This window comes from Magnolia sinica, chromosome 1 (assembly GCF_029962835.1).
Source record: "Magnolia sinica isolate HGM2019 chromosome 1, MsV1, whole genome shotgun sequence".
In the NCBI taxonomy this organism is placed as follows: Eukaryota; Viridiplantae; Streptophyta; class Magnoliopsida; order Magnoliales; family Magnoliaceae; genus Magnolia; species Magnolia sinica.
The window spans coordinates 55,494,089-55,521,464 of NC_080573.1; the positions used below are offsets into that span (position 1 = coordinate 55,494,089).

Here is a 27,376-nt window from a genome sequence, read left to right on the forward strand (position 1 = left end):
GATTTTGCTAAGCCCTCACATATGTGAAACCCGTTGACATGCAAATACACGTATAGAACACATGTTTAACATCCACGCTTTCCATCTAGTGGGACACCTTATTAAATTTTCTGCCAAAAAAATCAAGCCATTTCACTTAGGTGGACCATAGTAGACAAAAGCTTCAACAAAAAATTCTAGCCATCCATTTGATTTGTATATTATGTCAAACATAGGAGTGAAAGCAACCTGAATTTTGATCAAGAGGATTTAAACAATGTGGCCCACTTGTTAGAATGCTATAGGATCTGACACGCGTTTGAGATATTGGTACTTGTGGGTGGTGTTTGAAGTATTGACATTGCTACAAGTTTTGCTGGCTAGGGATATAAAAACAATATCAGTGTCGCCAATAACTGGGAATGTAGGGAAACATCGAGGAAACATGGGGAAAACAATGGAATTTTTAGTGAAACTTCATGAGATGCTAAAATACATGTATTTGCATACTTAGGAATAAAAAAATGTAAAAATAATGGGAACATAATAAGTTCCCATTTAATGGGGGCCCAAAAGCATATGCCGTCGTAAGAAATTAGTTCAACCATCCTATTAGTCCCATCCATTCAAACATCCAACTTTCCATCCAAACATCCATCGATATTTAAGAATGTCGATAACAAATTATATTTCTCTGAGAAATTGTCAGCAATTGGAAACGAAATGAAAGACTGGTCTCGATGTTGCCCATGTTGTGATAAAATAATATCACGATATTATTGTCGATAATTTGAATACTACATACAACCATGCACACATAAAAAAATTGAAATGGAAATTTTTTAATAAACATATTTTTTGGTAATATCGATACATTGGTGATATTGTTGAAATATTGTCGATACACTGGCAATACACGTGACAGGTGGAATTTACACGGTCGAAAATATTGGCGATACAAGCGACACCTAGAATTTACATTAGGTGTTTGCAATTATTTGAAAAAACCGATACGGATATGGGGGCGTAACGGCGATACGGGGGCGTAACAGCGCAAAATTTTTTTTTTGCCAAAAAAATATGAAAAAATATGGATTAAATCCGGAATATTCTAAGCATTCCAAATATGCATTCATTTATAAATTGGAACATGTTTATGGTGGTGTAACGGTCCACTCTTTGGTGAGAAGTTGTATCGGACTGTCTGATAAATTTATGAACCAGATAACCTGAATTTGACTACAAAATTCATATATTTAAATTTTTAACTATCTATTATCAATAATAGATATATTAGAATGAATGTAATATGAAAATATCTTACATAAGGTGTTTGCAATTATTTTTGAGGAATTTCTCGAACATACCTGTGGACGTGACTGTGATTCCTGTCTATGACCTGTCAACCTCAAGTCAAGAATATTAAAAATAAATAAATTAGTAGTGTCTGATATACTCCCCTGCAACTTGATTAAGGATTACTTGATTGGTTGTCAGGGGAGCTATTTTAAATACAAGTTCGGCAGTGTTAAGCGTGTGCTTGGCTTCTTGCAATAATACTGCTGTGAGTTGTCTGCTGCAAATGCTTACCTTAATATAAATATATACTCACAATCACAAGTCACCACCAAAATGAAAATCTGCTTTTTTGTGGTTGTCGACCTCCACATCATCGTCATCGTCATCATTAGGCTGAGGCTGTCCAATAGGTGTAGGTGCTACATCCGCATATCCATAATATCTAGTGCCAGAAGGAAATACTAGATCAACGAAACCAGAGGATGACTGATCCTGACTAGGCAACGACTCTGACCCCGAGTAAGGATATCCACCAGTGCTCGTCGAATAGCCATACTTATACTGGTGCCCATACTCAGGCTGCTGTGAATCTTGAGATTGAGAGTGCGTCTGCTGTGATGAGTAACTTGGATTTGGATCTGGATATCTATAATCATATGGATATTGATCGGGAGGACTACTCCAACATGAATGTGATGGAACAGGCTCAGTATAACCAGCATAATCATAATCCAATTAACCATAAGAATATCCATCATAATAACCAGGACCATGAGCTTGCTGATGTTCCGGACCTCACAGACTCGGTGCACCACTAGATGTACCCTCCTCCAGCTGGCTGTATCGTGACTCAGTACACTCATAGGTCCGACCTCGTGTACTAGCTCGTCGATATTCATCGGCATCGCGATCTATAAATAGTTGTATAGGGCGCTGAGCAACACCAGAAGTGCCAGCACCAGGGGCAGGGGGGTCATCGTCACCATCATCCGACACTGTCACGCTTCCACTGCTCGTACTCTTTTGTTGATCTTGACCCGTACTTGGCATAAATGCTGCCCCTCTTACTGGGTCCAACACATCTGCACAACTCTCTTTCTGCACTCTGTGTATTTCTGGGTCATCAATTTTCAATTTTCACTATCCTCTTCAATTTGCTTTTCCCTTGTTTCCAACTAAGGTAGAAGTGGGTCATCCTCTTCATAAATATTGTCCAAGTTTATCGGACAGTAGTCTCCGTCATCGGCAACTGTAATGCTCCTATGATGTCGTCGCGTTCTTAGTTTTATATTGTAGTGCATGAAGATAAGTCTATCTAATGTTCTAGTCTGCAATCTATTCCTATTCTTTGAATGAATAAGTGCAAAACAACTCCAATTCCTTTCGCAGCTAGAGGAAGATGTTGTCTGGCTCAAAACTTTTACTGCAATTTTTTAGAGAGCCGTCGTACTCTTTCCGAAATTAATCCACCATTCGGCCGGTTGCAACCTAGATACTGCATGCTGTGCAAGAGCATCTCTAAAGCTACCAAGGCGATTTCCAAATGTGTCTAATTCATTCAACGCCTTTATTTGCAGATCTAAGTCAGGCTCTAATCTCTTTATCACATTTTTTAGTTCGACACAAACTTCATCATCCGCAACAAATGATTGGGCATATCTATACCTAGGATTTAGGTAGTAACCTGCTGCATGAAGATCGTGATGGAGTTGTCTTGTCCATCTCTTGTCGATCATCCTCCAATAAGACTCCCAGCTTCTACAATCACGTTGCATTGCCAACTTTGTCTTATCCATGACATCGTATAGGTAGCCCATGGTAGGTGCTTCATCGGTTTCAACAAGACGGAGTACCCTCATTAGTGGCTCCATCACCTTTAGGATCGACTTGACTCTCTTCCAATATTTGTTGTTTTGTATAGTGTTCACAAATTCAGTCGGTGTCCCTGATGTCTTCTTCCCATGTTTTGTGTTGAGCCATTCTCGGGAAGCGAACATCTCACTCAACTCTCTCCTATGCTGGAATAAACTCTCTAATGCTATAAAGTTTGTTGCAAATTTAGTCGCCGCAGGCCTCAACAACTCTCGTCCTTTCGTGAACTTTCTCATTATTGCGACTACTTGATTATGGTTGTAAATAAACGTCATCACTTCTCTTGCCCTTTCGACCATTTCTTTAACATTCTTCTTCTTCCCAATATCTTCCAATATAAGATCAATACAATGGGCAGCACATGGTGACCAAAAAAGATGTTTTCTCTTATCCATCAATATATGTCCTGCAAGCTTATATGCTACTACATTATCTATCACAATCTGCATTACATTCTCCTCTCCAATCTCTTCCACAACTTTATCCATTAGTCCAGTAATATAATTAGAATCTTTTGTTATCTCTGAGGCATCAATTGACTTGTGGTATATAGTTCCTAAGTGGCAGTGCACCATGAAGTTGATCATGCTGTGTCTGGTTGGGCCAGTCCAACCATCATACATGACCGTGCATCCTCTGGCTTGCCATACAGGTTTAAAGGTAGCCACGTATGCTTTCACATCCACATACTCTGCATCTGTCCATTTCCCCCTAATCTCCTTGGCCGTGGGAGCTTTTATTCCTTCACCTGCTTTTGCTGCTGCATCAATTACCACCTGCCAATATGGAGAATTGGCCGCATTAGGAGGTATGTTGGCATGTATAAATAACTTTGCTGCTGTTTTACCTAATTTCTCAACGGAAGTTCTACTCCACATTTGTTTTATCTTCTTTTGTTTAGTTGATTCTTTCCTAAACAGGATTGGATCAATAGAGGGTCTCCTAGGCTCATTTACTTCTTCATCCAAACGTATAGGGGCATCACGTGAAGATGCCTGTCGTCGGCTCCCAAATACACGTCGTAACCCACCAAACTTACCCCCCCACCCCACCTGCAGAAGCAGTTGCGTTTCCAGTTGCACTCCCACTCCCACTCCCACTACGCCCCCTGTATCACGCACTGACTCATGCGTGCCAAACATGCGGCGACGTTCTTCCTCTTCACGAGCTAGACGCAAGCTCTCTCTCCTAACTATAGTTAATTCCCGATCTGAATCTTCGTCAGAATCAATAATATCTTCATCACGAACGCCCATATATTTAGGACTAAACACCTCCTGTCGAGTTGCGTCCAAAACATCATCTTTCTTCTTTTGTACAGCAGCACGTTTACCCTTCAACTCATCCAGACTAGCTTGCATTAAAAGCATTATCTCTTTTGGTACTCTAGTACATGCCGCAACTTGACCCTTTCGATGTGCTAAATGTTGTTTGAGACGGGTAATTCCACCAGTCACTATTCTATCACAATAGTTGTACCTCATTTGGTGCCTAGTACCACCAGCCCTCTCATAATGTTGCCATCCAATATCCTCACTCACTTGTTGTTGGCCAGACCCGAACATTTCTTTAGGTTTAGGTAGATACTAGATAATTAGATATAGATTAGATATAAGTATGACTATGAGTGTATGACCTATGTCAATGAAGATGACTTTATGTTCTAACTAAACCCTAAGAAGCTCCAAAACCTGTCCAAAATAAGCAAATAAAAACATAAAGTCACTAATTCGAAAATAGAAAAAAATATAAAATGACACCACAAATCTGTAAAATGCACATTAACATGTTCTACTATGATTAACACATCATATTGTATGATTAAAACAATAAAACATTCATTAAAAAATTATTTTTCGAATTTTAAAAAAAAAGGGCCATAATTATTGTGTAAATAGAAAAAAATAAAAAAAATATAAAATGACACTACAAATCTGTAAAATGCACATTAACATGCTCTACTATGATTAACACATCATATTATATGATTAAAACAGTAAAACATACATTAAAAAATGATTTTTCGAATTTTAAAAAAAGGGCCATAATTATTGTGTAAATAGAAAAAAATAGAAAAAAATATAAAATGACACCACAAATCTGTAAAATGCACATTAACATGTTCTACTATGATTAACACATCATATTGTATGATTAAAACAACAAAACATACATTAAAAAATGATTTTTCGATTTTTTTTAAAAAAGGGCCATAATTATTGCGTAAATAGAAAAAAAATATAAAATAACATCACAAATCTGTAAAATACACATTAACATTTTCTACTATGATTAACACATCATATTGTATGATTAAAACAGCAAAACATATATTAAAAAATGATTTTTCGAATTTAAAAAAAGGGCTATAATTATTGCGTAAATAGAAAAAAATAGAAAAAAATATAAAATGACACCAAAAATCTGTAAAATGGACATTAATATGTTCTACTATAATTAACACATCATATTGTATGATTAAAACGGCAAAACATACATAAAAAAATGATTTTTCGAATTAAAAAAAAGGGCCATAATTATTGCATAAATAGAAAAAAATAGAAAAAAATATAAAATGACACCACAAATCTGTAAAATGCACATTAACATGTTCTACTATGATTAACACATCATATTGTATGATTAAAACAGCAAAACATACATTAAAAAATGTAAATACCTATTTTTGACGAATTTCTGAAAAATGGCTCACTAAGCTTCGATTCAAGAAAATTCGTAATATAATATGTTTTTATCTCAAATATCAAGCCAAGGTTGGTCGAAAATAGTAGTAGAAGGATTGAGTGAGAGTTTGGAAGCAAATGGTTAAAAAAAAAAAAGAAAAAACGGAGCTTAAAAAGGCAAAAAAAAAAAATATGACTGTTACTCGACCATTATGGGCTAGCCGTTACGGGTCAGTAACGGCCATTACGGTAGCAAAATTGGGGCATCGCCCGTTACGCCCCCGTATCGCGTAACGGACCCCACCGTTACCGTTACGTATTGGCCGTTACGGCCGATACGTAATTGATATGGGACACCCTGGTTGCTTGCCATTTTTTGGTCTATTTGATTTGAAAGAAATGATCGCCGCTTTGACAACGTCAGGGGTTCCGCTGTAGGGGTTCGTAATTAGGTGGCTCTATTTATCAGGGAGTGGGCTCCTTGAGGATGGTTTTTTGGTTTGGGTTGGGTTGGTCCCTTTTATGTTTGTTTGTTTGTTTGTTTTTTTTTTTTTTTTTTTAATTTAAATTTTATTTCTGTTTGTTTTTGGTTTTCTTTTTCGGCTTTCAACCTTAATAATATTGCATCATCTTAAAAAAATAAATAAAAATAAAATAGAGTTAAGACAGTTAAGCCAAAACTCCCGTTGTTCGTATGGGAGTTTTGTGCTCTCATTGCTGGTCCCAAGCCTGGGTAAATCAGGGTTGCGTCAGGTTGGTTGCGATTGTCCAATGTGAATGTCACTTAATATAGTGGAGAGGTGGAAGAGTATTCATGTAGCCGACCCCAATTAGTTGGGATAAGGCTTAGATGATGATGAGTTAGTAATTTAAATCATGTGGTGTTGGGAGATAGTTCCAAGAGGATTTTGCTAAGCCCTCACATATGTGAAACCCGTTGACATGCAAATACACGTATAGAACACATGTTTAACATCCACGCTTTCCATCTAGTGGGACACCTTATTAAATTTTCTGCCAAAAAAATCAAGCCATTTCACATAGGTAGACCATGGTAGACAAAAGCTTCAGCAAAAAATTCTAGCCATCCATTTGATTTGTATATTATGTCAAACATAGGAGTGAAAACAACCTGAATTTTGATCAAGAGGTTTTAAACAATGTGGCCCACTTGTTAGAATGCTATAGGATCTGACACGCGTTTGAGATATTGGTACTTGTGGTTAGTGTTTGAAGTATTGACATTGCTACAAGTTTTGCTGGCTAGGGATATAAAAACAATATCAGTGTCGCCAATAACTGGGAATGTAGGGAAACATCGAGGAAACATGGGGAAAACAATGGAATTTTTAGTGAAACTTCATGAGATGCTAAAATACATGTATTTGCATACTTAGGAATAAAAAAATGTAAAAATAATGGGAACATAATAAGTTCCCATTTAATGGGGGCCCAAAAGCATATGTCGTCGTGAGAAATTAGTTCAACCATCCTATTAGTCCCATCCAAGGTGTGCCAAAACGGGTAACGGCCGATACGTAACGGTAACGGTGGGAACCGTTACGCGTTTCGGGGTCGTATCAGCCGATACCCGATTTTGTACCCGTACCGGCCGATACGGGCCCGTTACGGGGTGTAACGGGCCGTTACGGGGTGTAACGGGCCGTTACGGGCCCGTAACGGTAACCTCTTTTTTTTTTTTTTTTTTCATTTTAAGCTCTGTTTTTGCTTTTTTTGGAAACCTCTTGCTTCCAAACTGTTTCTCACTCCTACTACTAATTTTGACCAACCTTGGCTAGGTATTTGAGATAAAAATACCTTATATTACAGATTTTTTTGAATCAAAGCTCGGTGGGCCATTTTTTAGAAATTCGTCAAAAATAGGTATTTATACTTTTTTTTAATATGTTTTGCTATTTTAATCATGTCATATGATGTGTTAATCATAGTAGAACATGTTAATGTGCAGTTTATAGATTTGGGGTGTCATTTAATAATTTTTTTAATATTATTTTTCTATTTACGCATGAATTTTGGCCCCTTTTTTTAAAATTCGAAAAATCAATTTTTAATGGTTGTTTTGCTGTTTTAATCATGCCATTTGATGTGTTAATCATAGTAGAACATGTTAATGTGCATTTTACAGTGCCATTTTATATATTTTTAATATTTTTTTCTATTTACGCATTTATTTTGGCCATTTTTTTGAAAATTCGAAAAATCATTTTTTAATGATTCTTTTGCTGTTTTAATGATGTCATATGATGTGTTAATCATAGTAGAACATGTTAATGTGCATTTTACAGATTTGGGGTGCCATTTTATATATTTTTTATATGTTTTTCTATTTACGCATTTATTTTGGCCCTTTTTTTGAAAATTCGAAAAATTATTTTTTAATGATTCTTTTGCTGTTTTAATGATGCCATATGATGTGTTAATCATGGTAGAACATGTTAATATGCGTTTTACAGATTTGGGGTGCCATTTTATATTTTTTTTTATATTTTTTTCTATTTACGCATTTATTTCGGCCCTTTTTTGAAAATTCGGAAAATCATTTTTTAATGATTCTTTTGCTGTTTTAATGATGCCATATGATGTGTTAATCATAGTAGAACATGTTAATGTGCATTTTACATATTTGTGGTGCCATTTTATATATTTTATATATTTTTTTCTATTTACGCATTTATTTCGGCCCTTTTTTTGAAAATTCGAAAAATCATTTTTTAATGATTCTTTTGTTGTTTTAATGATGCCATATGATGTGTTAATCATAGTAGAACATGTTAATGTGCATTTTATATATTTGGGGTGCCATTTTATATTTTTTTTAATATTTTTTTCTATTTACGCATGAATTTTGGCCCTCAAAAATAATTGCAAACACCTAAATGTAAGATATTTTCATATTACATTCATTCTAATATATCTATCATTGATAGTAGATAGTTAGAAAATTAAATATATGAATTTTGTATTCAAATTCAGGTTATCTGGTTCATAAATTCATCCGACAGTCCGATACAACTTCTCACCAAAGAGTGGACCGTTACACCATCATAAACATGTTCCAATTTATAAATGAATGCATATTTGGAATGCTTAGAATATTCCGGATTTTTTCATATTTTTTTGGCAAAAAAAAAATTTTGCGCCGTTACAGGCCGTTACGCCCCCATATCACCGTTACGCCCTCGTATCCGTATCGGTTTTGGAGGTCACCGTTACGCCAACCGATACGGGACACCTTGGTCCCATCCATCCAAACATCCAACTTTCCATCCAAACATCCATCGATATTTAAGAATATCGATAACAGATTATATTTCTTTGAGAAATTGTCAACAATTGGAAACGAAATGAAAGACTGTGGTCTCGATATTGCCCATGTTGTGATAACTATAATATCACGATATTATTGTCGATAATTTGAATACTACATACAACCATGCACACATAACAAAAATTGAAATGGAATTTTTTTAATAAACATATTTTTTGGTAATATCGATACATTGGCGATATTGTTGAAATATTGTCGATACACTGGCAATACACGTGACAGGTGGAATTTACACGGTCGAAAATATTGGCGATACAAGCGACACCTGGAATTTACACAGTCCAAAATATTGGATGTACTCCTCAATATGTATCCAATACTTGGAATTTCTGATAGTACTAGTATTATCGGTATTGCTACTGGTGTTATTGGCATTGCCAAGTTGGAGATACGGATGATATCAGGGATATTTTGATAATAACCGGGAGACTTCGAACAATGGGTAAATGGGCAAATTTACACTTGTGGGTGCAATTATCAAACATCCTTGAGTGATGAAAACCAGTTAGATTGTGAGAGTATAACAAAGACTAATAAATGATTCATTATTGTTTACCAAAAAAAGAAGGATTCATTGCTCATAGCAGATAAGGAAAGGGAATTGTTTGCATGCACATCCACTAGCACCACACGAGTCATCACACCTTTTCACTGGGTCACACGTGTTAACATGCCGATTGCCATGCATGTTTGACATTTGATCCATTAAAAGACCACAAATACCAAACTTGGGTCATAAGATCAAATGAGAACCCGAGTCCAATAGGATTCAGGTTTGGGATTTGAAAAAGGTCATGGACTAGGTAGGATTTGACCTGATAGGACCTGGAGACCAAATGTCTGGTTATGGAAATAGTTGGACCCACCCGAACTAGACCCATTGACAGCCCCACGAGTATACCCTTTGTGCTGTGTTGCTTGCAGTGATTTGGACCAAAATGAGGCATGCAAATGCAATATAATGTCTTGCATGAGGTCTTCTTTATTCGAAGATGGAAGTGCACATGGACATGCAATACATGAAGTCTTCTCTATTTGAAGATGGAATTGCATGAGATCTTCTCTATTCAAGGGCATGAGCAATGTTTTCAGTATCAGTATTGATGCATGTATTGCACCCTTGGGATACGGAAACATATAGGGTATCACATGGGAAATATCACATGTATTGTGTAATCAATGTTGTTTTTGGGAATTATTTGGAAACATTGGGAAATTGGTCGAATTTTTCAATGAAACTTCAGGGGATGTGAAAAAAGACATTAATACACACTTAAAACTCAAAAGATCACAAAAAATAAGTATACATGATAAGTTTTCTTTGTATAGGGTCCCAAGCTATGCGTTATTTGATAGAGCTATATTCAAAATTAGTTCATATAATTTAAATCATAGAAGACACGTATGAAAATACAATCAATACATTTAAAAGCCAAAACTATCCTACAATGTACAATGTACTTTATTTAGACAAAAAGATATTTTTAATTATTTTTAGAAATTTTTAAAAATTTAACTTTCTTTTTGAAAATAAATAAATGAGTATGATTGATGTTAAGATCAACATACACTCATAAATACATAAATATAAGGCATTAATAACACCTAGTTAATGTAATTTTTAAAAACTATTCTTTTTATTTATTTATCAATATTTTTAATTAAAAATAATTCCTTTTCAAAAATTTCAAAAACTTATATCATTTTCTATATCAGCTTCCAAGCACTCTCAGATGATTTTTCCACACTCTTAAGTGCAAGTTAAATGGGTGGAATTAGAGAAAATTTGGATTTTCCCCAAATTTCCTCATTATCCCCAAATTCGAAAAACCAGAGGTCAAAATCAATGATCGACCATGCAAAACATGTAAAATCATGGATTACTACATTCCACATATTCCAAGCAATTTAAACAAAGAGAAAACAATTTAAATTAGCAAAAACTCACCGATTGGGTTCCTATTGCCGCACGCTTTCTGATCTTGATTTCCTCACTCCAATTCCTTTTTTCCATAAAAATGAAAAGGATTAGTTGAAATCCCCTAAGCAACATAATCTCAACAAAAAGTTTAGAGACAATTTTTTTTTGTGTGTGGATTTTGTCAAAATTTCCAAAATTTTCGCTAGGGGATTGATGCCAGTGCAATATGGTCGATACGTATGATTCATATTGACAATATTTGAGAAGTTATAATCACGATATTTTCAGAATATCCCAATCAATGTATCAATTTATCGTCGATACATTGCGACATATCACGATATATCTACGATACAGGGAAGTTTCCCAACTACAACCTAGTTTTGTATTGTCACTAGCACAAGGTCTTCTCCCCATGTTAACTAACAGCAGGGGTCCTACTTATAGTTTGCCACCTAATAAAACAAACAAACTAAAAACAATCACCAAGCTTTACTTCTTCATTGTCCAAGATGACAATCAACACACAATTGCTACTAGCAATCAGTCAACTTCATTGGAAATAATCCCTATTGATAAGCTTGATAATAATTACTCGTCTACATCAAATGCTCTTTCTTGACAATGACATTTATTCCAATAACAATCAACACAATGTCATTGTTCTCTCATATGTATGAACCCACAACCTTGTGCCAATCGATCCACAACCTATTGTTCCAAGAAAGATTTCAATTCTCTGATGTGTCATTAGGTGAAAGCGATGTGATTCTTCAATGATGATGGTCAACCCACATTTTCTTAGGCCTTCTGCTAACCTTCTTGGGCATTTTGGAAGAGCAATAGGGACGGGTGCATCAATGCTGACTTGCATAAATGAACCATAATGTTATGAATAAAATGATTTGTCATATCCAAAATGCAAAATCATTTTATATAGGAAAATAAATTAGTATTTGAATTGGAACAAGGCTATGATGATGATGTATATAAACATGAGCTTGCAACAAATAAAATAATTACTTTGCATTGGAATGTACTTGACAATTCTATTTTGTGAAATCTGTTGCAAATGTTTTAGGTAATTTCCTTATATGCTTTATGAATCTTTCATAATTATAAGAGACAAGATTGGCTCAAAACTCACCGAGAAACCTTGATATGTAGATTCAACTTGTGTTTTAAGTATCGGCAAGATCGGCCAATATATCCCACGATATATCTTGTATGCTACCAGTGCGATACAAAACGCACAAGGAGTGGAATATATCCCACATGTTCGATCCAGTGAGCATTTTCGATTTTTGATCTTTTTTTTTTTCTTTTATAAATCATGTTGAATCCGTGTCCAATTGTTACAAATCCGCATGCAAAATCATGGATTGGGAGCTTCGATTTCGAGATTTGGAGGAGATGGGCCGAGTTGTGGGGAATTGAAAAAACTAAAATTTTTCCAATTTCTCGCAAATTTGTTGCAATCCATCTCCAAACATAAAATCAAACATGTATATAACTTGATTAGTGATTCTTCTTTTCCTTTTGAATGTATTGCTTATGTTTCCACATGTCTTCTTACATTTATAAACTAAATGAATAGACTTTGAATATACTTGCATCAATTCAGCTAGATAGTGCATAAATTAGGACCCCATATAAAGAAAACCTATTAGCACTTGTTTTTTATAATGTTTTGATTTATGAGTGTGTATTGATGTCTTTTTTAACAATCACTGAAGTTTTGTTGAAAAATTTGACCAATTTCCCACTGTTTCCCCATGTTTCCAACAACAACGATACATTACGCGATACAAGACAACCGATGTATCCCATGTGATAACTGATACATATCCATATCCCAAGGCTGCGATATGTAATGTGATACCGATACTTCGAACACTGGAATCAACCTAGTTTGTCACTGAATCAGCTGGCTTAGATAAAAACTGACTAATCCCAGCTCTGAATCCATCAGGCCAGTTTTTTAGCAGTGATCTAATCAGAGCTACCTAGTTACTGTAGTCTGTTACACCCAGAACCAACTTCAGATAGCAGCAAATGTAGACATATTTTCGTTGGTTTATTCAGCTTGTTAGGTGGATTTGGTTGTTATTTATTTTATTTTATTTATATGTAGTGCCAAGCAGTGCTCATAGATCATTTATTGTGTGGCGTGGAATTTAACACTACATATAATCATTATTCACCATAGGATATTCACCTGTTCTTTGAGTTTTCTAAAGTAGCAGTCATTATATAATTTTGAGTTTTGTTTTTCTAAAACTGTGTCATCCTCAATAATTGTAAATGTTTTGCTGTAATTCCGTGGTGTTCTATGATGCCAATAGTCCTTCTAGTTATTGTAATCTTGGAGCTACGTGCCTGCATCAGTTTATAGCTTTCTGCATTTCATATTAAGAATTTTTGTGTGTTTTATGCATTATGCCTTTGCGATAGTTTCTATATGCCACTTTCTTTTTTTCTGTTGGCTTCAGAGATGTATCCTATTGATGGCATATATTTTCCTAGATGCGGGCAGTTTCTCTGGAGCTTGAAGTTCTTGGGCGGCATCAGCACCCAGATTTAACTATTCCATTCTTGAAGGTTGTACTCATATCTCAACTTCTCTTTCATTGCTTGTACTTTTTTCTTTTTATATTTCTTTTCCTTCGGCATTTATTTCATGGTTCAATCGGGATTTAAGGACCACTCTAGAATCACTCGCTTAGTCCTTCATAGTTGTGAATTGAATGCGAGTGCAGTATTGGATTTTAATGAGAAACATGTTCACATCATTTGCTTGTTGTCATAGTTTCTTGTAAGGCCGACCTATATTATACACACTCATGAGTGTTGTGTGTATTGTTGTATACAGTGTTCACAATATCGATACTATCGGCCGATATTATTGTTATCGCTGGCCAGCGACACGATATCAGCCGGAAATCCCTCAGAAATTTAAAAAAAAGATTTCTATGTATCGTGCGATATATTGCACGTATCGCACCATTTTTTGCGATATCGAAGATACTATATGTAGATTTATTCCTTTGGCTTGCATAATTACCAAAAAAAGTCAAAAAAAATCTCGATTTCTTACCTTTTTTGCTTCGAATAGAAGCAAGATTCAAATTGCGTACGAGGTTTCGGCAAGAAATCTGTCAAAAAATCCTATAGATTCGGGTTTGAATGAGGGAATTTGGGGATTTTTGAGAGATTTTAGGGTTCCGGCCCTTCCGGAACCCTTTCTGTTTCAAAAATTGGAGCGGATTAGCTATTGACAGGTAGAGTGGTGCAAATAAAGTGACGTCGTCAAGTTTTGTGGGCCCCACCATGATGTATGTGTTCTATCCACACCGTCCATCATTTTGGAGAGGTCATTTTAGGGAATGAGACAAAGAATGAGGCAATCACAAATCTCGAGTGGACCCCACCACATAAAACAGTAGAGACAGTGATGTCCACCATTGAAACCTTCCTAGGGCCATCATGAGATTTTTTTTTGTGATCCAAGCTGTTAATAAGTTAACACGGACATGAACGAAGGGAAAATATAAATATCAGCTTGATCGGAAACTTTTATGGCCCCCATGAAGTTTTTTAATGGTGGGCTTTTAATCCCCATTGTTTTCTGTGGTGGGTCCACTCAAGCTTTGGATTTGCCTCATTCTTTGGCTAATGCCCTAAAATGCTCTCTCCAAAATGATGGATGATGTGGATATAACACAGACATTATGGTGGGCCCACAGAACCTGGTGACATCACTTTAGTAGCCAATGGCTACTCAACTGGCATGGTATGTGTCCTGCGCACTAATGCTCCTCATCCCCAAGTTGTTCGTTCTAAAAGAGATCAATGTAACATGCCCCCCAAGATGATGTATTTATTATATCCACACCGTTCATCCATTTTCCAAGATTATTTTAGAGCATCAGCCCAAAAATGAGTCATACTCAAAGCTCAAGTGGACCACACCACAAACAGAAGTGGGGACAATTATTCTCATTGTTAAAACTTTTGTAGGGCCCACCATAACGTTTATTTTCCATCCAATCTGTTAATAAGGTCACACAGACCTGGATGAAGAGGAAAAACAAATATCATATTGATCCAAACCTTTTGTGACCCCTAAAAGGGTATCAATGGTAGACGTTCAATCCCCCACTGCTTTTTACAGTATGGTCCACTTGATCATTCGAGCCTTATGACAAGCTTGCCTAATGGACGGATGGTTTGGATATAACACATACCTCATGATGGGACCTACAGAACTTGGTGACGTTAACACACCAAGCAGGTCGATGGTGTCTGGTACACCTGTCAATCTGCTTCCCCGTTAGCTAGAGACGAACTCCCCTGCGGGCTGTGGGGTCCACTTGATGTATATGTTTTATCCAATCTGTCCATTCAATCTAGAAGATCATTTTAAGGCATCAATCATAAAAAATGGGACCTTTTTAAGGCTCAAGTGGACCACACCACATGAAGCAGTGGAGATTGAACGCTTACAATTGATAACTTTTCGGTAGGGACAAGTTTTGGATCAACCCGATGTTTATTTTTTACCTTCATTTAGGTCTATATGACCTTATGAACAGGTTGGATAACCAAATAAACATCAAGATGTGCCCTACAACGTTTCAAACAGATTGGACAGCAAACAACTCAATCACCACTATTTAATGTGGTGTGGTCCACTTGAGCCTTAAATCTACCTCTATTTTAGGATCATGCCCTAAAATGACTTGTCAAAATGTATGGACGACGTGGATAAAACATATACAATATAGTGGGCCCCATACAGTCCCTGATAGGTTAGGTTTGTCTATCTCTTGCGCAGTAAAGCCCAACTTGGGTGAGACCTTTGAACTGGCAATGTGGGTGGGACCCCTGACTGAGTGGGCCACCTTGATGTATGAATTGTATATTCATGTCATTCATATGCGCTTTTTCAACTTATTTTAGACCATGGTCCAGAAATGAATAAGATAAAAGTGTCAGCTGGACCGCACTACATGAAAGAGTAGTTAATGACCATTGAAAGCCTTTTGTGGGCCACAAAAGTTTTACATGAAGGTGATATTTGTTTGTCTTTCATCCAAATCTGTATGACCTTATCAATTGGTTGTATTTTCATACATGTCTTAATACATTTATAAATGTTTTACATCATATTTGAATATAGTGGTCTTAGTTCAATCGGACAACGCATAGTTTATGACCCTATACAAAGGAAACCTATTATGTGCACTTCTTTCTTGAGATTCTATGATTTACAAGTGTGTATTAAGGTCTTTTTTAATAATCCCTGAAGTTTCATTGAAAAATTCAACCATTTTCCCAATGTTTCCCCATGTTTTTCAAGAAGTGCGATAAATTACGCGATACAAGCGATATATCCCGTGCGACAACCGATACATATCTGTATCCCAAGGGTGCGATACATTGCGCGATATCGATATTTCGAACACTGGTTGTATATTCTGCAAACACTCTGAAGGTTTCTGTTTTTCTTTTTCTTTTTTTAATCTACAAGTACTTCCATCATAAAATTTGGTTCACCTTTTTTTTTTTTTTTTTTTTCCTGTGTGGAACATCAGTGTGAATGAGGCTTGTGGATATGCAACATCCCTTCTTAGTTGCATTAAGTGGAAGCGGATCTGATGTATGAGTGGAGAAGTGGTAGTTCTCACAAAGTCAGAATGTAGGAATGCCTATGAAGTTTAAAATTGTTATGAAGAATTAGCCATACATGTATTTACATTATTCTTCAGTTATTCTGATATGCATGGTTACCTTGCTCAAAACTCAACATAAACTCGAAGGAAGCCAAATTCTCTGGGATTTATAACTACATGCCTTGCATTAGCTGGAAAGATTGCCAGCATTCTTGGTGCAGGTTTCAAGTTTCAAACTTCCTCAGGAGTAAATGTTCATCAGTATTTGTGCATATATCCATCGGCTTGGACAAACTGATGCTTTGCATCTGATTATTCTCTTCGGGATTTTGTTGGGTGCTGGTCATGCCTGGAGTTTCTGCAGTTACTAGGAATAAATTAGTGTAGTTCCTAAGTGTTGCAACCAGTAGAGGGTATAATTTGACATATAGTTTATCGTTGAATGAATGCAGAAGAGGAGACTAACGGGAAGATGAGTGCTCCAGAACCTGTTGCAGCGTCCACCATTGAAAATCATCATCATCATCATCATCGCCTTATCCCAACTAATTGGGGTCAGCTACATGAATCCTGTTCTGCCATTCCACTCTATTAAGGGCCATAACTTCAGTTAGATCATAGGTCACCAAGTCTTTTCTTGCTATCTCCATCCATGTCCTTTTGGGCCTTTCCCTTAACCTTTTAGACCCTTCAACTTGTACCAACTCACTCCTAACCAGCACAGTTCTTGGTCTCCATTGCACATGCTAAACCATCTAAATCTACTTTCCCTCATCTTATTACCTATTGGTGCTACTCCTAACTTTCCTTGAACACTTTCATTTTTAATTCTATCCTTGCCTTGCCACTCATCCATCTCAGCATCCACATTTCAACTACACTCATCCTATGAACGTGTCGCTCCTTAACTGCTCAATATTTTGTCCAATAAAGCATGTTTGATCTTTATAGCTACCTTTTAAATTTTCCCTTTTAGTTCAGTGGTATGTGATGATTGCATAAAAATCCAGAGGCATCTCCATTTTCTTCCACCCTGCTTGAATTGTAGGCAGCATCCTTCTCAATCTGTCCCCTCTATTGAATTATTGACCCAAAATATGGAAGTGGTCATTTTGGGAAACTTCTTGGCCAAAAATCTTAATTAATTCCTCATTTCCCCTCTTATTGTTTCTAAAATTGCACTCCATATACTCTGTTTTAGTCCAACCGATTTTAAATCCTTTAGATTCTAAAGCACTCCTCCATAAATCTAGCTTTGTGTTTATGCCCTCCCATCTTGTCAGTCAAAAAGTATGTCATCCGCAAGCCACATATGCTGAGAATACCATTGGAATATAACTCATCTCTTTTTGTGCATTTCTGAAATTAATCTTTGGAAACACATTCGGATCATGGAGATCTCTATATAAATATTCTGTCAGAGGATATATTGTATCATTTATTCATCTTTTTATCCCACCCGTCATAGAAGTAGAGTCTTTTGAGCAAGGGACTTCCACTATGGACTATGGACCTCACCATGCTCAGCAATAATATGTTTTATGCTATGTAACTTGGACATCAAAACATGCCATTTTCTGACTTGGAAACTTTGTTGGCACAAAAATGTGTAGGAGCCTGGTTTGCCAATATGTCTGTACAGATGAATTTGATGGTGTTTATATTGCAATTACTTATGAGTAAAATATATCCTGAAAGGAAAATTAAAAAGTTTATTAGTTGTGTAAAATTCATTTTAGTAATTTATAATGGTAGTAGTAATGGTACTTGTTAGTGTTATACTTGTGTTATATATTAAGTGTACCCATGCCAAAATTTGTTGAGATATCATGAAACCTTGACTTCCACGTCTTCACTACATAAGGTATATACCTTCTAATCTTTTCAGGCCTGCTCTTGGTCCTTGGTTCTGTTATGTTCTCATACCCAACATGCCAAGTGTTTTATAATAGCTTCACTCCATATTTCAAATGCACTCATTTGCATACATGTGAAACTGTCACTTTGCATGATGATATGTGCACCTCGTCTGCAAACAAACAATTTTAAATGCTTGACCATGCTTTTCTTTTTCAATTGTGACCATTAGATTTCTTAAGTTGGTAGTTACATTCAATCTTGCTTCAATATCTTTTAATTTGGATCTTCCAAAAAAAAAGGGAAAAAAAACTTTAACTGATTTTCCTTTCTTTAGGCTGTACGTGAAATTGCCGAGGCATCAGGGCGTGAGGCTTGTGCAATGCCAAGTGAAATTGAGTCGTTTTCTGCACATGTCAAATCTAAAATTGTTGAGATGGAAAAGGAAGGAAAGAATCATGGAAAAAGTGTACCTCATGATGGTGAGCATCCTGAGTTCCTTTTCATTGAGTGGTTTTTTTTTTTCTTCTTTCTGTGTATTCTTGATGATTTTCTTAATGGTAGCAATTGAAGTTATGTTTGCAAAGAAGAAAGCATTTTCAGACGCAACTTAGTTTTTTGAATGATGCTTTAGACAAACTATTTTCTTTTTAAAACTGCTTTCCAAGCGGTCTCAAGTGGGGGTAGACATGGACATGAGTTTTCCGATATGGGAACCCTAGAAAAACCAACACATCAGAGGTGCTTATGGATATATAAGGATGTTAAGAAATCAAAGAGTTGGTGTGCACATTGTCTCTCACCATTAAAAAAGTGGGTGTACATGTTCACCAGGTCTCAGTACACACCATGCACCTGTGATCTTTTCCCTCGGAAGCTTTATCTATATAACTAAAAGTACATTAGTACAATATAAATAGCATACATATATAACTAGAAATGCATTAGAGCAATATATATATATAGGATAATAGATCTAAGATCTGATTTATTGAAAGGTTGCTTGAAAATATCAGAGCAACAAAAAATACAGAAAGTGTTACATCCCAGATAAGTTTGTCATTACATCCCAAACAAAGAAGAAACATCCTGAACATTTACATTTTGTATCCCAGAAGCCCATTCTATGACATTCATCATTACTTTCTACACTACCTCCTCCCACAGGCCCTGTTTGTTGAGAATGCATGTCTATTACGTTCCCCTCCATATATTTCAAAGCATGACAAGCATAAGAAGGCACTACCTTCTCCTTAGCGAATGTAACTCCGTGCCACATCCATAGAAAATCAGCCATTGACAATGACATCATCCATTCCATGCTGAAAGCCTGTAAGAAGGTGCACCACGCTCACCTCACAAATGAGCAATGAATGACTAGATGATCCATTGACTTAGCTTTGCCCTTGCATAGGAGGCACATGTTGGGGAGAATCATTGATCTTTTTTTGAAGATTATCTATGGTTGAAATGCGTTTCCGCCCAACCGAGCAAAGGATGCCACCTTGGGTGGAGCCCCATAGAACCAAAAAACATGGAAGAAGTCATGTCTACTTATATTTGATGAATTACATAGCATCATGTAGAAATACTTGAGTGAAAATTTACTGGACGATGACGCGCTACACACCACTGAGTCCTTCAAAGTCGCATCGAGATGAATGTTGCGGAGCCTCTCCAATAGCTAAGCATAGTCCTTTGCTTCCTCTGCTGCTTAGTTCTCTATGACAACGAGGACACCACACGCCACCACTCCCAGTGAAGGAGAAACATCTTGTTGACATGTTCTTCCTAGGCTTTCTTGCCAACAATGGAAATTCCAATTCCAACATTCTATCTCCACACCATGGATCCTCTCAAAATGGGATTCTATCCCCATCTCTGAGTGAGAATAACAAGCCTAGTTTGAACATAGTAGCTACTGAATTGATGGCTTTCCAGATACCCAAAGCTCGATAATAGGGGGATGTCTTAACCTGCCAACCCCCCTCTTGGACGCCATACTTAGTTACAATAAATTCCCTCCATTGCTTCCCTTCTTTAACCCTGAATCTCCATTGTCACTTTCATAAGAGAGCCTTATTCATAGATTCCAATATTTTAATACCTGCGCCCCTATCGGCTAATGGCTTGCAAACATCCTCCCACTTAGGCAGATGGAATTTATGCTTCTTTCTGCCCCTTGCCACAAAAAATCCCGACACAAAATTTCTAATATATCTAGAAATTGACTTGGGGCATTTGTTCAAGGACATAAGATAGCGAGGAAGATTGGAAAAGGCTGCTTTGAAAAGAGTTATACATCTGGCTAACGATAAATGTTGACTCTTCCATTTTGATAACTTTCTCTTGAACCTCTCAATCATCCTACTCCATAGATGTTTCGTTGGTTTCCCTAAACGAAGTGGAAGTTCCAAGCGAAGGGGAAGGATCCAACACTGCATCCAAATATACCTGTAAAGCTAGAAACTTCTTCTTTGGATAACCCAATGCCCAACATCTCACTTTTCCTAATGGTTATCTTTAGCCCTGGCACCTCTTTATAGCACCCCAAATTATTCCTTAGGTTATCCACCATAGAAGCATCTGCCTCACAAAATAACAATGTATCATTTGCGAATTGTAAGTGAGCTAGTCAGGTTCTGTCTTGTATGCCTCGGAAACCATAAATGAGACTCACTTCTTGACCTTTGGTAAGCATTTTACTTGAAGCTTCCACTACCACCACAAATAGGAAAGGTGGTAATAGACCCCCCTTGCCTTAATCCTTGATGGGGACATCATGTGCACACGCACGCCCCCCCTACGCACGTACGTAAGGAGGAGGCCCCCACCATCGATCTGGATCGATGACAACGTCCAGGGAGGGTCTCCTAGTTAGAGGACTGCGTTTTGGTTTGTTGGAGTGGACCTGATAGTTATGTGAATCCCACCATGGGTTCTCATGGTCGTGACCCACTACTCTAATTAATCTAGTACTTTGGGTTTTGCTTATTATTGTTATTAGGAGTATCATTGACGGTTTAGATTGCTTTGATTAGTTGTTAATTTTTATTACTTCGTCGCCAAGTAATAGGTTACGCACATGGTGCGAGTTTTGGGGTATAGGGTTTTATTATAAATAGGCACCCCTTGTAGTATTTTTTATTCATTGAAGATTAATAAAATTTGTGTATTTTTCTGCTCCTCTAAATTTCTGAGTTGTGGAGATTCAATTGGGTGTGAAACCCTCCCTCGAAGGGCTGACTACCGTGGTTTGAAGCCACATCTATTCTGATTCGTCCCCACCTTTTTCCATCCATATTTCTCTTCTGCTATAATCATCTACCCTTTAAATCCATTCTCTATTGCAGCCGTTTTTCCCTCTACAACAGATTTTTAGAATCCGGCCCTGCAGGAGGGCTGAAACTTCGGCGGAGCACCACGCACAAACCGTGCATCGGATCGAGCTGAAATTTGGAGGTTTTGGAGTCTACCCCTTGCCGACCAGGGCCAAGCTGGCCTTTTTCTGAATAGTGGGCCCCACACACGTGCGGCCGGGATTACACACACGTACGTTTGGGTCATTGTTGCTGTCCACACGTGTGGTACTTCTCTAGTTCGTTTCTCTCATTTCTTTCACTCCTCTTTCACCCAAAATCCCTAAACCTAACCCTAAATTATTCAAATCCCCAATTTTATGCCCTTTCTTCAACCCTAGAGTTCCCTCAAATTGAAATTTCAGAATCCCTTGGATTGGGGGAGTTATTTCTGTGCATGTGTGGATGAATTTACTCGCATTTGATTCTTGTTTGGTCTATAATTTTGATTGATCCGGGTCTAGCATGTGTATTCCTGGATCCGCATAAGATTCTCCTCGATTGAGTGTTTGGAATTTTGTGTGGGATGTGGAATTTTGTCTAATTGTTTCTGAACTAGTGTGATCTAAAGCTTGAAAATCTTGCACATCATGCTTGAATTTCATGTCTTGCATCAAATTTGGTATTAAAGCCTAAGGTTTTTATTGGGGAAAGCATTATACGTTTAGAGTTTAGTTTATTTGTGTCCATTATGCATTAAGTATCATCATATAGAGTTGTTTAGAGGTCCATAATTTCTGATATAGCTGCTGAATTTTCTGCTATCAGAAAATCCGCATCTCTTTGCTGGATTTTCTGTTGACAGATTTTTTGGACAGATAGGTTGCTGGAAATTGAGTAGTATTGTGTCGTTTTCTCCATATAGAGTCCTATAGGAGCATTTAGTCCTATCTAGGCGCATATAGTTGTAGTAGAAGGTCCTTAGATTGAGTTAGTAGTTGTATGCCCACACGTACGGGTCGTGGTTTTGGCTTGTACCCTGCACAAAACATGGAGCAGTTGCAAGAGTCAATGAATAAGTTGACCCATCAGTTTGAGTATTTGGGTAAGCGTTTGGAACTATGTATGGACTAACGCTTTGGGCAGTTTAATGTGCGCGTTGCCCAACTAGAGACCTCTGCCGGGGCAAACCCCACCATTGGGGAAGATGCCCAATCTTAGGCAGGTGGTTAGGAGGTTGAGCAAAGAATGGAGGTGGCCAAGTAATTGGTCATGGGCGCGCACACGTGCACCCACCCCATGAGGGACATCATGATCAATATGACCCAGATGCGCAACTCCTCAAAGGAATTAGAGTAGATGCCCCCACGTTTGATGGCCACTTGGACCCTAAAGCCCTTTTAGACTGGCTGGCGGATATGGACCACTATTTTAAGTGGTATGACATGTCAGATGCTCGTCGAGTCCGATTCGCCAAGATGAAGCTTGTGGGCCAAGCCAAGAGGTTTTTGGCTATTGTAGAGCGAAAGAAAGAAAGAGCGAGGGAGCTCCCAATAGTCCATTAGAGAGAAATGAAAGAAACACTTAAGGAGAAGTACCTCCATTTCTCTTATCGCTCACGGTTGATTGAGGAATGACAGTCTCTTCGACAAGGTGCCATGAGTGTGGCGGAATACATTGAGAAGTTCGAAGAGTACTTGACCAGGTGTGAAGTTGATTAGGATCCTGTACTCACCCTTGCTCGATTTAAAACAGGAATCCGTACTGACATTAGGAGATAATTGCTTGCCAAAGATAGACACTATTGAACAGTTGTATCAAGTAGTGTTGGAGGTTGAGCAATACCTCAAAGCATCTGTGGGAAGATTATTTGAGTTTCGCGATTCTGGTGCTAAGGCCAACCCTTTTGGGGCTAAACCTAACGCTGGATACCAAAGCAAACCTTCCAGTAATTTTCAGCCCAGGCTCAAGGATGATAAGGGTAAAGAAGTTATCGGGTCTAGCTCACGTAAGAGTGGACCAACTAGGTGTTTTAGGTGTCAAGGGTTTGGTCACTTTGCCCACCAGTGTTGCACGAGAGAGGGCACCAAGGTGCTCCTTATTGATGAGAAAATAGAAGTAGTGCCCCCAGAGAGTGACGACGAAGAGGAAGAATATGAGCCAGTAGAAACCCCTAGTGATAAGGAAGATGGAGCGCAAGAGTCTGCGACCCTCTCAGTTGTGCGATGCGCCCTTGCTCAAGCCAAGAACACTAATGATTGGCGCCGCAACACGATCTTCTATATTTATGCAAAATGTGGGGAAAAGAGTTGTAAGATGATTGTGGATAGTGGTAGTTGTGCCAACGTGGCATTAACTAGCACTGTGAGCCGTTCGGGCTTGAAGCTTGAAGCCCATCCTCAACCTTATAGAGTGTCTTGGGTTAATGAAACTTCCATTCTAGTCTCGCACCATTGTCTTGTTCTTATTTAGTTTGGATCTTATAAAGACACACTTTTGGTGTAATGTTGTTCCCATGGATGTGGGCCATATCATTCTAGGTAGACCGTGGCTCTATGACAGGGATGTCACCATATTTGGCTGTTCGACTGTGTGTACATTCTGGTTTGAGGGCAAGAAAGTCAAGCTAAATCCACTTCCACCTAAGAACACCACTGGAAAGGAGTCCACTATACAGAGTGGCGTGAGCGGCTCAAAAGAATTGGAGTCGAAGTCCAAGTCTCTCTATATTCTAAATGCTAAAGACTTTGAGCGAGAGACTGAGGTGGACTCGATGGTATATACACTTGTGGCTAGGGAAAGTGTACCAGCGACTAGCATAGAGTTACCCACTGAGGCCATTCAGGTAGTGCATGAGTTTCATGATGTTTTTCCTGATGATCTACAGAATGAGCTTCCCCTTATGAGGGATATACAACATGCCATTGATTTAGTCCCTGGGGTGACTTTACCAAACCTCCCTCATTACAGAATGAACTCAAAGGAGCATGCAGAGTTGAAGAGACAGATTGATGAGCTCCTAGAAAAGGGTTTTATTTGAGAGAGCATGAGCTCGTGTGTCATGCCCACCCTTCTTACACCTAAAGAAGGATGACACATGGAGGATGTGTGTTGATGGTAAGGTCATCAACAAAATCACCGTCAAGTATCGGTTTCCCATACCTCGTCTTGATGACATGTATGATATGATGGCCAATGCTACTATCTTTTCGAAAATTGACCTTAAAAGTAGGTATCACCAAATCCGTGTACGCCCTGATGATGAGTGGAAGACGGCCTTCAAGATGAATGATGGGCTATACGAGTAGCTAGTTATGCCTTTTGGGTTGACTAACGCCCCAAGCACCTTCATGCGTGTGATGACCCAAGTGTTGAGGCCCTTCATGGGGAAGTTCATGGTTGTGTACTTTGATGATATCTTGATTTATAGCATGACTAAGGAACAACACCTTAACCATTTGAGGCAGGTTTGTGGGATCCTTGGAGTCGAGAAATTGTACGCCAACCTAAAGAAGTGTGCATTTTTGTCTAGTAATGTTATCTGCTTAGGTTCTGTTGTGTCAGCTGAGGGCGTATTGACAGATCTCGAGAAGGTCAAGGCCATCGTCAATTGGCATGAACCCTACAATATTATGAGGTGCGCAACTTTCACGGTTTAGCCACCTTCTATAGGCGGTTCATTCAAGGCTTTAGTTCCATTATGGCTCCCATCACGAATTGCATAAAAAATGGAGAGTTTCAATGGACAAAGGCAGCCTCGAAGGCCTTCAAGGAGATAAAGGTTAAGATGACCAAAGCTCCAGTCATACGACTTCCGGATTTTTCGAAGGCTTTTGAAGTTGCATGTGACGCGTCAGGAGTCGGCATAGGAGTACTTAGTTAGGAAGGGCACCCTATTTCTTTTAGTGAGAAACTGAATGAGGCGAAACAAAAGTATTCCACCTATGACAAAGAGTTCTATGCGGTAGTGCAATCATTGCGCCATTGGCGTCATTACCTATTGCCACAAGAATTCGTCTTATTCTCAGATCACGAGGCGTTGAGATATTTGAACTTTCAGAAGAAATTAAACCCTAGGCACGCCAAGTGGGTTCAATTCCTTCAAGAGTACACTTTTGTGCTTAAGCACAAGGCCGGTGTAGTGAATAAGCCTGCCGATGCGTTGAGTTGTCAAGTTGTGTTACTCAATTCCATGAGCGTCAAAGTCACGGGCGTCGAGCGCATCAAAGAAGATTATTCTGAGTGACCAGATTTTGGAGTTGTGTACATATCGTTGTTTGAGAGTCTGTTAGGAGTTAGCAGTGAGTATTTGATTTTAGACGGATATTTGTTTAGGAGTGACCGCTTGTGCATACCTCGCACCTTCTTCCGCGATTTTCTTATCTGGGAGTTACATTTAGGAGGGGTCGCGGGTCATTTCGGTCGAGACAAGACTATTGCCCTAGTGGAGGATAGGTTTCATTGGCCAAGCCTCAAGCGAGACGTGACCAAAATTGTAGGGCAAAGTCATACTTGTCAACTGGCAAAGCAGAAAAAGCAAAATACAAGATTATACACACCTTTGCCAGTTCCATTCATCCCTTGGCAGGACATCAGTATGAACTTCGTGCTTGGACTCCCCAAAACTATTCGGAAACACGATTCCATATTTGTTGTTGTGGACTGTTTTTCTAAAATGGTCCACTTCATTCCTTGTTCTAAGACCTCCGACTTATCTTATGTTGCCAAGCTGTTCTTTAGTGAAGTCGTCAAACTGTATGGGTTACCAAAAACCATAGTATCTGATCGTGACGTGCGATTCATGAGCTACTTTTGGAAGACACTATGACACATGATAAATACTAGGCTCCAATTTTCTTCTGCCTACCACCCTCAAACCGATGGTCAGACTGAGGTGGTCAATAGGAGCCTACGGAGTTTGCTTAGATGTTTAGTGGGGGAGCACACCAGGACGTGGGACACTGTATTACCTATAGCCGAGTTTCATTCAATAGTTCTGTAAATAGGTCCACAGGTCTAAGTCCTTTTGAAGTCGTTACTAGTTATAAGCCTAAGAAGCCTATTGATCTTGTCCCTATGTCACTGTCCCATAGGCCATCAGAGTCTGCAGAGTCATTTGCACATCGCATTCATTCATTGCATTAAGAAATCAGGCGAAAGATTAATACTAGTAATGAACATTACAAAATTTCTGCTGATCAATATAAACAATTCAAGGAATTCAATGTAGGGGATTGTGTTGGTCAGGTCAGAGCGGTACCCTCAGGGAGTTGTTCGTAAATTACACCCGCGTAGCGCTGGACCATTTAAAATTATAAAATGAAACAGTCTCAATGTGTATATGGTAGATTTCCACCTTCCATGAGAATTAGTTCGACATTCAATGTGGAGTATCTTGGAGTGGTTCAGGAGTTTTATTTCGCTAGTGGCGAAATCTTTGT

At 38.1% G+C, this 27,376-nt stretch overlaps 1 protein-coding gene across 8 annotated transcripts in view; it reads left to right on the forward strand.

Annotated features, from left to right (window-relative positions):
• The window catches only part of LOC131250207 (uncharacterized), a 124,981-nt gene that overhangs the window by 44,411 nt on the left and 53,194 nt on the right, over positions 1–27,376 (forward strand). For all 8 annotated transcript variants that reach the window (XM_058250795.1, XM_058250794.1, XM_058250793.1 and 5 more), the window contains 2 exons: positions 13,631–13,705; positions 18,974–19,118. In XM_058250795.1, coding sequence (XP_058106778.1) covers positions 13,631–13,705; positions 18,974–19,118 — 220 coding nt within the window. The remainder of the gene's footprint in view (positions 1–13,630; positions 13,706–18,973; positions 19,119–27,376) is intronic.